The sequence below is a fragment of the Leucopleurus acutus genome, assembly GCF_964270905.1.
Source record: "Leucopleurus acutus genome assembly, chromosome: 4".
NCBI lineage: Eukaryota > Metazoa > Chordata > Mammalia > Artiodactyla > Delphinidae > Leucopleurus > Leucopleurus acutus.
In genome coordinates this window covers 36,113,181-36,126,311 of record NC_139146.1, presented here as the reverse complement: position 1 = coordinate 36,126,311, position 13,131 = coordinate 36,113,181, and the positions used below count along the sequence as shown (strand labels likewise).

The 13,131-nt window shown below is 50.5% G+C and overlaps 1 protein-coding gene across 2 annotated transcripts in view; it reads right to left on the bottom strand.

Moving 5' to 3' along the window:
- Nucleotides 1–1,125: 1,125 nt before the first annotated feature.
- Nucleotides 1,126–13,131, bottom strand: part of JAKMIP1 (janus kinase and microtubule interacting protein 1) — a gene marked incomplete at both ends in the record, with an annotated part of 70,885 nt that continues 58,879 nt past the window's right edge. For both annotated transcript variants that reach the window (XM_082838643.1, XM_082838644.1), the window contains 2 exons: nt 1,126–1,303; nt 3,441–3,506. In XM_082838643.1, coding sequence (XP_082694769.1) covers nt 1,253–1,303; nt 3,441–3,506 — 117 coding nt within the window. The remainder of the gene's footprint in view (nt 1,304–3,440; nt 3,507–13,131) is intronic.

The following is a 13,131-nucleotide window of genomic DNA, read 5'->3' as shown; positions in this document are numbered from 1 at the left end:
GCTTGTTTTGCTGTTGAATTTTGGTTTGAGTGGGGTTGGGTTTGCCACAGGACTCAGTTTATTCCATAAGCTCTTTTTCTATCCTGGAAAATTAAGAGATAATTTGACATGACACAAGAACCAAGGGGGAGAATGGCTGGGGAAGCCCCTGGCTATCTGCCCTCACCTGTTCCCATCACTGGCCTGAACTCTCCAGCTGAGCCCACTGAGGGACCTTCCCTGACAATCCAGGGAGCGAGGAAACAGGGTTCAGATGGCCTGTCTCCCAGCACCCACCCCCAACCCCCTATGGCAACCCCCACTCCCAGTCTGATCAGACCTGGGATCATTCCTTTATTTGCTGCACAAGCACGGCATGAGCATCAACCATGTGCCAAAAGCTGTCCTAGGACCAGGGCACAGAGGATCCAAGGAAGAGCCCCGTGTGCAGGGATTGGGCTCAGGGTATCCACACTGTCAGGCAGGGACAGGTGTCAGCGCTCAGCCTGGGGGTCCAGGTGGCTAGTAGGCTGTGGGCATCCTCAGAATTCACAGGGCCCTCACCTGGGCTGGATTCAGCAGCAGAATTCTAGACTCTAGGGGCCCTGGCAGACCCCAGTCCATGGTGGACACTCAGAACAGGGAGAATGGGGGAGGCCTAGGTGCCAAAGAAGGAACTCAGGATGAGACACATGCAGGGTCCAACTATCAGAGAAGGACCAGCTGCCGGGATGGCATCAAAACCAGGCCTGGGGTCCAGGGCAGGTGGTGGGGGAGAGGCCAGGAGCTTGGGCTCTTTACACAGGCTTCCTGGGCATTTTGTATGCAGGTCATGGACTTGCCCATCAGCCTCCTACTCCTGCAGACCCCTGATCCCAGAAGCCCACCCTGGTCTGGACCCTACGGTGAATTTACTGTCCCACAGGCAATAGAGAGCACCCAAAACCGAAGCCAAAATAGAAAGAACCTTGGGGAAAAGCCACAACCGCCTTCTCAAGATAAAATACAACAGGGGGACAACCAGGTCCCCATTGTCTGATCCTATTCACAGAGAGCTCCCTGATCTTCCTCTCAGGGGTGGAACTCGCCAGTGACCCCCGGATGCCCCGGGGCCAGTGAGCCTGACCAGGGGCAATCTACCACAAGCCCACCTTCCATGGCACCTAAAGGAATGTTACAGTCAGAGCTGGGAGGAAATCTCCTTTTTAGAAAAATCATTTTTATCAGTGAAAATGAAAGGATACCAACCCGAGTTCCTGGCTCACTGACGTCATCAAGGCCACAGAATGAATGCTAGTGAGAAAAACAAAAAAAGGAACAAAAACTATAAAATAAGACCAAAAGAAAATGAGGGGGAAAAAAAGAAAAGAAAAAAAGATGTAAGATATGTAGTATGGAACTCAATGACAGCATTTCACAAGAACTACACCACTGGGGTTGGGTTTGGAAAGAGAAACAGGAAGTCAGTGGGCTGTAGGAGTGGATTTCACCTGAGAAACCCATCCTGTGGGATGTGTCACCCAGGGTGGGTTGTCCCTACACAGTCCCCAAACATCTGGCTAATTTAGACAGGGGAGATGTACACCATGGACCAGGGCTTTTTGGTGCAGAGGTGTGACTTTCTTGAAGAACCTGGCAGGACAGCATATATAGAGGAAGACCTCTCCAATAGCCATAGCTGATGGTCCCACCAAAGGCCAGGCATGACATGCGTACAAGGATCAAGGAAGATTCCACCCAGGTCACAGGTCATCCAGTCCGACCTGCAGACCGGCCCCTATACCATCCCTGTCAGGGCCCACTCTCCCAAGAGATTCCATTGTTTAAAATCTTTTTCTACCAGCCCAGGCCAGTAGTGCCCGCGGGGAAATCCTTGAAGTATCCTTGAGATCCCCTCAGCTCCTCAAAATAACCTTGGAAGCTGGGGAGGGGGGGTGGCACGCAGCAGATGGGGACTCTAGGAATCTGCTTCAATTGAATTTCCATGGGATTTCCAGGGCGCCAACAGGAGAACTGGCCCAAATCCTCCAGCCATGACCCTCTGCTGCCCTGCTGCTGGTTGTGCAGGCTGGTAGGCAGATGGGAAGATGCCAGGAAGGTGAATTAACCTGTGTAATAGCTGACTCCCAGGAGAGAAGCTGGTGTACCATCTGAAGAGCTGTTCTGTCTCTTTGGGCCATTGTATTTGATTCCCTCTAGAAAGAGCGGGCTGTCATCCCATTTGTAGATAACCCTGAATCTGCTCTCTGGTGGCTTTCGTGACTTTGGCCTCACTCTGTCCATGGAATGAGACGGCTTCCTCTCTCCAAAGGCCAGCCTCAGATACCTGAAGCCCAGAAATGCCCTTTCTCCATCTGCTTCCCCCGGGTGACGGCACATCACCCTTCAAGCTTCCTGGGGCACATTGTCCCCTACGGACCAGCCCGATGGGGTCAGAGCCCTTCACCTGTTCCCACCTGTGAGCATACCTCTGCGATATAAAATGTGCAGTTGTAGGTTTTCTCTCTACTCATCTATTACTCATTCTGCAAACATGTGATGATGCCCTATTCTGTGGCAAGAACTGTCTTGGATAAAGAGATGAATAAAAGCTAGTGGATGGACAGGAAGTGGTAAGTGCCCTGACAAAGATGCCGCATGTGTGGACTCATTTGTCCGTCTGGACCAACAACGTGTGGCGGGGGCACTGGTGTGACATCCCTGGAGACCCCGGGTATCACTTTCCAGCTGTGGGATCGTGGACAAGTGTCTGAATCTTTCTCAGGCTCAACGTTCTCACTCTTAAAATGGTGATAGCCGTAGGGAGACAATGGGGCTGGGTGTCAGCCATACTTCCTGCTGGAGGGAGGAGACTTCTAAGAACGCTCACTGGTTTTTGGCATATATGTCGTTCAAGGTGAATGAGTCCAATGTCTGTGGCTGGTTTATGGCTCACAAAAGAAGGTGAGGTAGTGTCAGAGGGGTTCACCTGAAGGTCTTTGGTGGGAAAAAAAATAGACACCCTCCTCCTCCCTCACACAAAGTTGATCCCAGACTGTACTTTTCTTTTTTTTTCTTTTTTTGCGGTACGCGGGCCTCTCACTGTTGTGGCCTCTCCGGTTGTGGAGCACAGAGTCCGGATGCGCAGGCTCAGCGGCCATGGCTCACGGGCCCCGCTGCTCCGCGGCATGTGGGATCTTCCCGGACCAGGGCACGAACCCATGTCCCCTGCATCGGCAGGCGGACTCTCAACCACTGCGCCACCAGGGAAGCCCCCGGACTATGCTTTTCTTCCCTAGAAAAGTACTTGATGGGGCTACCTACTTCTTGGACTGCCAGTTTGGGGGACATGGGCAGAGAAGGGAGGGCTGGAGACAGAGCCCATTCCTTGGGTTTCATGAAACTGACAGGAGAAGAGAATATTCCATGTGAACGACTCATGGAGAGAAGCCCAGGGGGTGGTCTGAGCTCACGCCACTCACCTTTTCCTCCAGCTCTTTCAGATGTCGCTTCTGGACCTCCAGTTTATCCTCCAATTCTCGGATTCTCTGCAACACATTAAGTTCTGTATCAGAAAAAGTAACATTTCCAGGTTCAAACCTTACTCTTCGTTGTTTATCGTGGTGTGGCGTATAAGCAGTGACACATACAAATAATAAGTGGGCAGCTCGACTAACTTTTTTTTTTTTTTTTGCGGTACGCGGGCCTCTCACTGTTGTGGCCTCTCCCGTTGCGGAGCACAGGCTCCGGACGCGCAGGCTCAGCGGCCATGGCTCACGGGCCCAGCGGCTCCGCGGCATGCGGGATCCTCCCGGACCGGGGCACGAACCCATGTCCCCTGCATCGGCAGGCGGACTCTCAACCACTGCGCCACTAGGGAAGCCCTCGACTAAATTTTATACGTGTGCAGGCCTGTCTCTCCACCCCCGAATCAAGACTGAGGGCTTCCCCAGCACCCAGGAGGCTCCCTCAGGCCCCCATGGGACTCTAGTCTGGCCTCTGTCACTAAAAGTAGATTTTCCCTCTTCTTGAAATGCACCGTAATGGAATTATACAGCGCGCACTCTTTTCAAAACATAAACATCAAGACTAGACCAAGACACGGAGGTGCCTGGGGCAGGTTAAGAAAGATCATGGATTTGAAGCAGCACCAAATGACTTGTCCAAGATTCATTTAGCTGGAGCCTCAGAGCTGGTGCAGAGATGAGTGCCAGTGGTAGGCATGGCTGCAGCGTCCACTCAGATTCTCAGAAGCCCACGTAGTGCTAGGTTTTAGGATGACAAACTGTCCCCATTTGCCTGGGACTTTCCTGGTTTTAGCACTGAAAGTCCAGAGTCCTGAGAAACTCATCAGTCCCGGGGTCACCTACCTGGCTCTGCGCCTGCCGAATGCCCCTGGGGGTGAACACCAAGCCTCGGTGGTTTATCCATCTGTTCCTTCCAGTTCCACACAGCATCCCACCCAGGGGGTCTGGCAAGTACAGCCTTTTCCAGATTGTCATGTGTCCAGTAGCACTTCAATACCCCTCAAGGGCTGATACCCCCAGACAGCTGCTTAGCTGGCTACAGCCTTGCCGATCCTGAACGTACATGGAGACCTCACTCCTATGGAGAACGCTGTTGGGCTGAAGGGCGGCGACCCAGGTCAGCCTGAATTAAGCATGTGGACCATCATCAGTCCGGAGAAGCCTTCTGTCCAGACTCTCAAACTCAGATCGGCATCACCTGGAGGCCCTGCGGATCCCAGGAGCCCTTCCCCAGAGTTTCTGACTCAGCAGTTCAGGGCGGGACCTGAGAAGCTGTATTCCTCACAGGTCCCCAGGTGATGCGGTTGCTGCTGGTCGGGGGACCCCACTCTGAGAACCACCACTGTGGGCACATTCAGCCACTTGGCCAATAGGGCTCAACATGCCCGGGGCCTCAAGTGTGTGGTCCCACCAGGTTCAGACAATGGTATTACGCAAATACATAGATGGTGCCCTGGATGAATACAGATGTCATGGAGAAAGTCGAGCAGAGGTAAGGAAGGAATGGGGTGCTATTTCATAGGGGTGCTCAGGGAAGATCACACTTGAGCAGAGGTGAGGGGTGTAAGGAGTTGAAGTGTGGGCTGGGGGATCCAGAGGAAACACAAAAGCCAGCCCACTGTGGTTTTCCAGACGCCAAAGAGGGAAGGGAACTCCAGGCAGAAGGAATGCTGTGTGTGTGTGCAGGGAGCTGGGAGTGCAGGGGGGCAGAGCTCAGAGGGTCTGGAATGTCCCGATGAGGAACTTGCAGATTTGGGGGTGTCATGGAGAACTCATGAAGGATTTCAAGTAAGGAAATAATGAGATTTTGATTCTGGAAAGATCACACTGGCAGCAAAACAGAAGATGGATTGGCACGGAAGAGAGATGAAAAATACTTCTGCTCTCAGATATGTGACCTTGGGCAAGTAGTTCGGCCTCTCTGGCCTTGGTTTCCTTATCTGTAAATTGGGGGTAATAGTGCTGCCCACATCTGAGGATTTAGCAAGTGAATCTGTGCAAAGTACTTATAGCAAAGTCGGCAGAGAGTACCTGCTCTATAAAGGACGAGAAACCCAGTATGTTTCTAATTCTCTTCCACCTGAGGGAGACTGTGACCACCCTCCAGAGACCCCCTTGCAAGGCGGGCAGGCAGAGAGCATCTGAGAATGAGCCCAGAACTCGGCTAGACCCTTGCTTGGATCCCGGGTCCCCAGTTTACCAGAGGGTGGACTTTGGAGAGTCATGTAATCAAATAATCTCTCTGTGTGGAACGCCTCTTCTGTAATAACTGCACAGTGACCCTGTAATCCTGGGGGTGAAATGGGGACCTGGGGGAAAGTGCCTTGCAAATCACAGTGCCACGTGGAGGGAGGACAATGCTTTACAGCTTTTGAAGGATTTGCAAAAATCTCCCAGGAACAACTTCTGGGCTTTAAAAATCAGCCTGAGTCCATTTGTATCATTTTTTTAGATTCCAAATATAAGTGATATCATACGATATTTGTTTTTCTCTGACTGACTTAGTATGATAATCTCTAGGTTCATCCTTCTTGCTGCAAATGGCATTATTTCATTCTTTTTTATGGCTGAGTAATATTCCATTGTACATATGTACCACATCTTCTTTATCCATTCATCAGTTGATGGACATTTAGGTTGCTTCCATGTCTTGGCTATTGTAAACAGTGCTTCTATGAATAGACACTGGGGTGCATGTATCTTTTCAAAGTATGGTTTTCTCTGGATATATGCCCAGGAGTGGGATTGCTGGATCATATGGTAGCTCTATTTTTAGTTTTTTTGAGGAACCTCCATACTGTTCTCCATAGTGGCTGTACAATTTACATTCCCACTAACAGTGCAGGAGGGCTCCCTTTTCTCCACACCCTCTCCAGCATTTATTGTTTGTAGACTTTTTAATGATGGCCATTCTGACCAGTGTGAGGTGATACCTCATTGTAGTTTTGATTTGCATTTCTCTAATAATTAGTGATGTTAAGCATCTTTTCATGTGCTTTTTGACCATCTGTATGTCTTCTTTGGAGAAATGTCTATTTAGATCTTCTGCCCATTTTTTGCACTTATTTACAAAAGAGAAACAGATTCACAGACTTTGAAAACAAACTTACGGTCACCAAAAGGGAAAGATGGGGGGGGATAAATTAGGAGTTTGGGATGAACATATACACACTAATATATATGTAATAGATCATCAACAAGGATCTACTGTATAGCACAGGGAACTCTACTCAATATTCTGTAATAACTTATATGGGAAAAGAATCTGAAAAAAATGGATATATGCATATGTATAATTGAATCACTTTGCTGTACACCTGAAACTAATACAACATTGTAAATCAACTATGCCCCAATATAAATTTGTTTTAAAAGATTAAGTGAAAAAAAAGTAAATAAATATTTTTATTTAAAAAAACTCAGCCTGAGAAGCTGATTCTCATTCTAGTCTTTCCTGAATTTTTTAATAACTAGGGTCAGTCTCTCATCCAGTCATGGGAGGCTGGAAGGGGCAGTGCTTAAGAGCTTTGTCATCTCATGACATGGGTTCACATTCCAGCTCTGCTACTTCCTGGCTGTGTGACCTTGGGCAAGTTGCTTACCCTCTCTGAGAACTCACTCACCTCACCTGTGAAACTGCATCAATGGTTCCCACTCAGAGGGTTGGTGTGACCATCAGTGAACCAACATTTATGGAGCCCCTTCTATGTGCCATCACTGATCTGTCTCCCTGCACTGGAATATAAGCTTCACGAGAGCAAGTGCTCTGTCCCCAGCACCTAGAACAGAGCCTGGTATGTAGATGTTAGAAAAATTGCAAATGAAAATGGTGTGACATGGAGCAGGAGAAGCTCGTGAGAGAGGCAGCCAGTGCATTTGTAGAGGTAAGCACAGGGCCCAGGGGCTCAGGGTGCGAGGCTAAGCAACCCAGACTTCATCTTCTGGGCACGGGGGAGCCAGGGAGGGTCTTTGGGGAGGGGTGGCGCTACGCCGTGTTAGGAAGGCTTCTGCGGTGCAGTGGATGGATTGGCAGGGAGGGGCAGGGAGGGGTGAGGGTGGTACTGCAATTGCTTGTGGTCCCAGCAGATATCTGTGGTGCAGGCCAGCTGGTGCTGGGGAGTAAAGGCTGGGGAGGGAGAGGACAAAGCAAGTTTATATGAGTGGATCGACTCCAATCTTCACGCCGGGAGAACATTTTGCAAATGTGCAGAATCGTTCTGTTGGGAAAGGTACCATGGGCTGATTGATTTTTTTCCTGCACCCACTTTTCCCCTTACTTAATAGGGCTTGAAAACTGAAATGCCCGCTGGGGCCAGGCTGATGATGTCACATCACTGCATCCCATGGGCCAAATGCAGGCAAAACGGACAGGGGCCATCCAGGGCAAACTGGGACGCATTCTTCCCATCAACGCAGGCAGCTGGTGCTCCAGGCCGGGTCAGATGCAGCTCAGTGCTGCCAGAATGCCTGGCAGTGCTGTGCTGCGTTGTGTTGTGTGTGTTGTGCTGTGTGTGCTGTGTTGTGTGTGCTGTGAGTTGTGTGTTATATGTACTGTGTTGTGCATTGTGTGTGCTGTGCCGTGTTGTGTGGCGTATGCTGTGTTGTGTTGTGTGTGCTGTGAGTTGTGTGTTACATGTATTGTGTTGTGCATTGTGTGTGCTGTGCCGTGGTGTGTTGCGTGTGCTGTGTTATGTTGTGTGTGCCATATGTACTGTGTTGTGCATTGTGTGTGCTGTGCCGTGTTGTGTGTGTGTGCTGTGTTGTGTTGTGTGTGCTGTGAGTTGTGTGTTATATGTATTGTGTTGTGCACTGTGTGTGCTGTGCTGTGTTGTGTGTGTGTGCTATGTTGTGTTGTGTGTGCTGTGAGGTATATTTACTGTGTTGTGTTGCGTATGCTGTGCTGTGTGTGCTGTGTGTTATATGTATTGTGTTGTGCATTGTGTGTGCTGTGCCGTGTTGTGTATGCTGTGTTGTGTGTGCTGTGTGTGCTGTGTGTTATATTTACTGTGTTGTGCATTGTGTGTGCTGTGCCGTGTTGTGTGTGTGTGCTGTGTTGTGTTGTGTGTGCTGTGTGTTGTGCGTGCTGTGTTGTGCCTCTGTGCTGTGCTTGCACTCAGCATTGTTCTGGGCACTGGGACACGGCAGCTCCCCTGCCCTCAGAGCCTCGTGGGGAGACAGTCAGCAAAGACCAGGTAGTGAGAAGTGACAGGAAGAAAAGTCAATCAGGGGAGCAGCTGGTTAAGCAAGACCATGGGGCAGCCGCTCTCGGGTGACATTTGAGGAATGTGTCCCCAGCAGGGGGACAGCAGATGCAAGGCTGGATCTGGGCACAAAGGCTGGGGTGACACGGGGCCAGAGCGCACGCACCTGGGATCTTCTTCCAAGAATGAAGGGAAGACTTGGGGGGTTTTGGGCAGGGCCCATTCCTTCCTACCCTCAGGTGTACATGTCGAGGTCCCCCCCACCAGCAGGTCTCTCCCTGGCTCCCAGCACCCCCCAACCCCCGTCATGGCCACCCCCTGCCCAGGGCCTGCCTCTGTGTTCACTATACCAGGTGTGAGCTCTACAAGGCCAAGGGCATCTCACTCTCCCTCTTCCCAGTCCTGGAGCACAGCCTGGACCGCACTTGCCTGATAGCATGTGCTGGGGACTCCAGCAGGGGTCTTGTTACTCTGAGTGACAGAACCTACAGTGGAGGCCAGGCTGGGTGGGAAAGGCCCAGGGCAGCGGGTAGGAGCTGACACCTGTCGAGGGCTTAATTCATGGTGGGTTCTCTTCCAAATGCTTCACAGAAATTCTCCATTGACCTCAACCCTTGAGATGTGTGCTGGCAGTGTCCCCATTCTGCAGATGAGGACACCCACCAGAGGCTCACAGAGCTGAAGTACCTTGTCTCAGGTTACGCTGGGTGGGGCCGGGGGGATCTGAATCCAGACCTGTCTGACCCAAGACCCTGTGCTACTAATGCCACATCGTAGCTCTCCATTCGAAGCTTTAAAATGCTGTTTTTTATGTTCCTGGAGGGAAAAAAAATCACTGGGATGCACGTTTGAAATTCTCAGGCTCCTAACGCCCTTCTCCCATTGGAAATGTGGCTTCTTCAAAATTATTTTTTTTTAATGCCAGATTTCTGGAGACTCTATCAAATTCAGGACAAACACTTGCCAAAAACAAGTAGTAAACCTCAGGGAATTAGTATGACGTGAACTCAGAACTGGCCCCTAGCGGAATGGCCACTGCTTCCTAAAGGCGGGTTGGCCTTAATCAAGTTGTTTTGGCCCCTGGGCCTCCGTTTCCCATCAATTAAACTGGGTCAAACACTTAGATAGCCAAGAGTTTTACAAGTCATGTGATACTCTACAAACTGGGGTTTTAACAATGCTCATTACAACTATTGTTTCGGGTTGATGGTCTCTTTTAAAAATTCTGTATGTGGTGGGAGCTGCTTTTGAAAACTACAGCTGATGAACAATGTAAACATTTTCTCCAGCATAATAAGCCTGTTCCCACCTCAGGGCCTTTGTACTTGCTGTTCTCTCTTCAAATAGCTGAATGGCTCACCTCTCACATCATTGTAGCCTCAAGTCTCACCGTTTCTGATATCTACATGCATGTTGCCTGTTTCCCCTCAGTGAGATATGAAAAGACACCCCCCAGGAAAGCAGGAACTTTGCCCACTGCTCCATCTCCAGCGGCCAGACCTGTGCCCAGCACGTGATTGGTGCCCAGTGATACGCTGTTGAATGAAAGCTCGAGACAGGAGGGTCTCTCTGTCCCCAGCATCACGCTGTCACGGGGCTTGTTGTAAGGAAAGTCTCTCTACCCAGGCATCACCTGGATGAGCCAAATCCAGCCCATTCCTTTAAAGGAAACACCCAGTAAAACAGATGTACTCTGAACTCTGAGCATCTTTTGCAAAGGCCCTGAGATGCTGCCTGGGGCTCCTGCTTCCTGCTGCTATTACACGTGTGATGCTGGGCTGGGAGAGGGGGGGCAAGAATCTGTGAACGTCATGGCCTCATCGGTTACATCTGTGCCACACTGGGAGAGTTTGGCCAAGCATTTCTGCCTACAGGGTGACACAGGACCCTTAAGACAAAGCCTGGAGCTAGAGCTGCTCCGAACCACCCACAAAGAACAGGAGGCCAGGAGGGCGTAGCCTTGCTGACAGTTCCGGAGCTGAGCCCAGAGAAGGGAGGAGGTGGAACCTTTCCCCTGGATTCTGCGGCATGATGTGATGGAGGAGGGGCTCACCTGAGCTGAGTCAGGGAAGAAGGCATGAGAACTCATTTCCTTACAAAGCCAAAAATGGAACGGGAAACCTGCTATGGACTGAATTGTGACCCCTCTAAATTCTTATGTTGAAGCCCTAATAAGGTCATAGGTGGGACCCTAATCTGGTAGGATTGGTGGTCTTATAAGAAAAGGACAATCTCTCTCCCTCCCATCTTTGCCGCAATCTGCCCCCCGCATCCCCCTTGCCATGTGGGGGTCACAGAGAGAAGGTGGCCGTCTGCAAACCAGGAGGAGAGCCTTCCCCAGCAACCCAATCAGCCAGGCCTTGACTTTGGACATCTAGCTCTGTTGTTTAAGCCATGCAGTCTGTAGTATTTTGTTATGGCAGCCCAAGTAAACTAATACAGACACTTACACCCCTCTCTGACTCACAGCCATGTATCTCTCAGACTAACTAGCATTTAACAACTTAACTTGCACAGAAATCTCCTGGGAATCTTGTAGACACAGAATCCTATTCAGTAGGTCTGGGGTGGGCACTGAGAGTCTGCATTTCTAAGAGCTCCCGGGAGATGCTCCACGGACCACACTTTGAGTAGCCAGGGCGGACAGAACAGAACGCGGCCTCGGGTGTCAACATCCACGTTTGTAATTAAATAAGGAGAGTCCTCCTTTTACTAGACACCTCCCAGGCACCAGGCGCTCACTAACTGATTTGCATGTCCTACCTCACTAATGCCTCAGAGTGATATAGCATCTGTCATTGGTATTGGCTGACAGACGCCTGTCAGTGCATATTAATGAGAGTGAGGGCATTTTCGGTGGGAGGAAGGGTATCTACCATTTACCCTCAGCAGAATTCTCAACTGATTTGAAAATGTTCCAGAGATAAAGGAAAAGCAGCTCCCAGCCCTGGGTCAAGCTCTTAGTCACCTTTCCCCATGCTTAGGTACATGCAATTTACTAGGTAGGTCAAGAGAAATGTAAAAGGAAGAGATTGGTCCCATACGATCTTACACAAACACTCCAAAACACTTGTATTTTAAATGATTTTCTTCTTTAAGGGAGACTAGTCCTCAATCGACCAACAGCCAGCATGGCTTGCTTTCTGCTGCTTTTTTTTTTAATCACCTGAGTCCCTTTTTCTCTTAGTATGTGGGACATGGTGCTTTTCAGGGAGTCACAGCCACATGTGGCATTGTCCTTTGTGTTTAGGGTGTGCTCACTGGCCCATCCATCACACTTTCTGGACTTAGACCATAACCAGCACCTTCGTGAGATCTGGATCCTCAGGTGGGTAATGACTTTTTGGTTCAAATACACAAGTGCTCTGCTTTGAGCTGGATTTGCTGAACATGAAATCAACCCCTTCATTCACACTCAGTTGGCAAGTCCTGCAAACGACACCCAGTGCTGGGCATTAGCTAATCCAGCATCCAGCTTTTAGCCTGGTCTGGCCGTGGTCCTGCTACACCTACTCACAGCCTACACTTGGCAATAATAACGCTGCCTACACTTACTGAGAGCACTTTCTATGTAATAGTTCACTTAAACCTTACAGCATCCCAGTGAGTAGGCATTATTACCATCTCAGGAAAGTGAGACCCAGAGAGGTTAAGTCACTTGTCCAAAGCCACACAGCCAATAAGTAGGAAAACAGGGTTCAAAGCCAGGCTGTCTTGTCCCAGGGTCTGTTTTTTAAACCACTGCTACTCCAGCTGACCACCCCTGCTCTGCTGCTGCCTGAAACACTGCTCCCCCAATGGCCACCTGGCTTCTTCCTATTTACCTTCAAAACCTGGCTCAGCTGGGCCCTCCATCGGGACCTTCACAGCTTGCCCTGGGAAGGGACCTCCCCATACCCCCAGCACTCTGTGTGCACCGACTGAAGAGCCCCAGTCACGCTAGATGCTCGGGATCTGTCCCGCTGGGGTGCGGCCACCTCAGGGGACTTTTCACTAGCGATGTGACCATAACAGAGATGGTTCAGTGACAGTGTCTTTGTCACACCCCCTCCATGCTTTTCCCTTCTCTCCCCTCCATCTCCATCCTCTCCCTCCTGGTGTCCCCAGCATTCCTAGCATGTGCCAGACATCATACCAGCTCAGGAGCTATGCCCATCAGAGCCAGGTCACTCGGGAGCTGGCGAGCAGATCACACTGGCACAGACGGGGCAGTGCGGGAGCCCAGGTGGAGGGTCGTGGGGGATGCCCGAAGTCCTCTCACCCAAATCAAGTGTGGAATGAAGAGTTCGCCGTCATAACCTCCAGTTACCCTTTCCCCCTTCATCACGGTCCTTTCAGTCCTCAACCGAATGCAGTGGGCTGTGCCCCCCACACCCCTTCCAAACCCACCAGGGATCTTGGCTTCTCAGTCCTAATGGGGGCTTCTGCTGCTTCGGACACAGCTC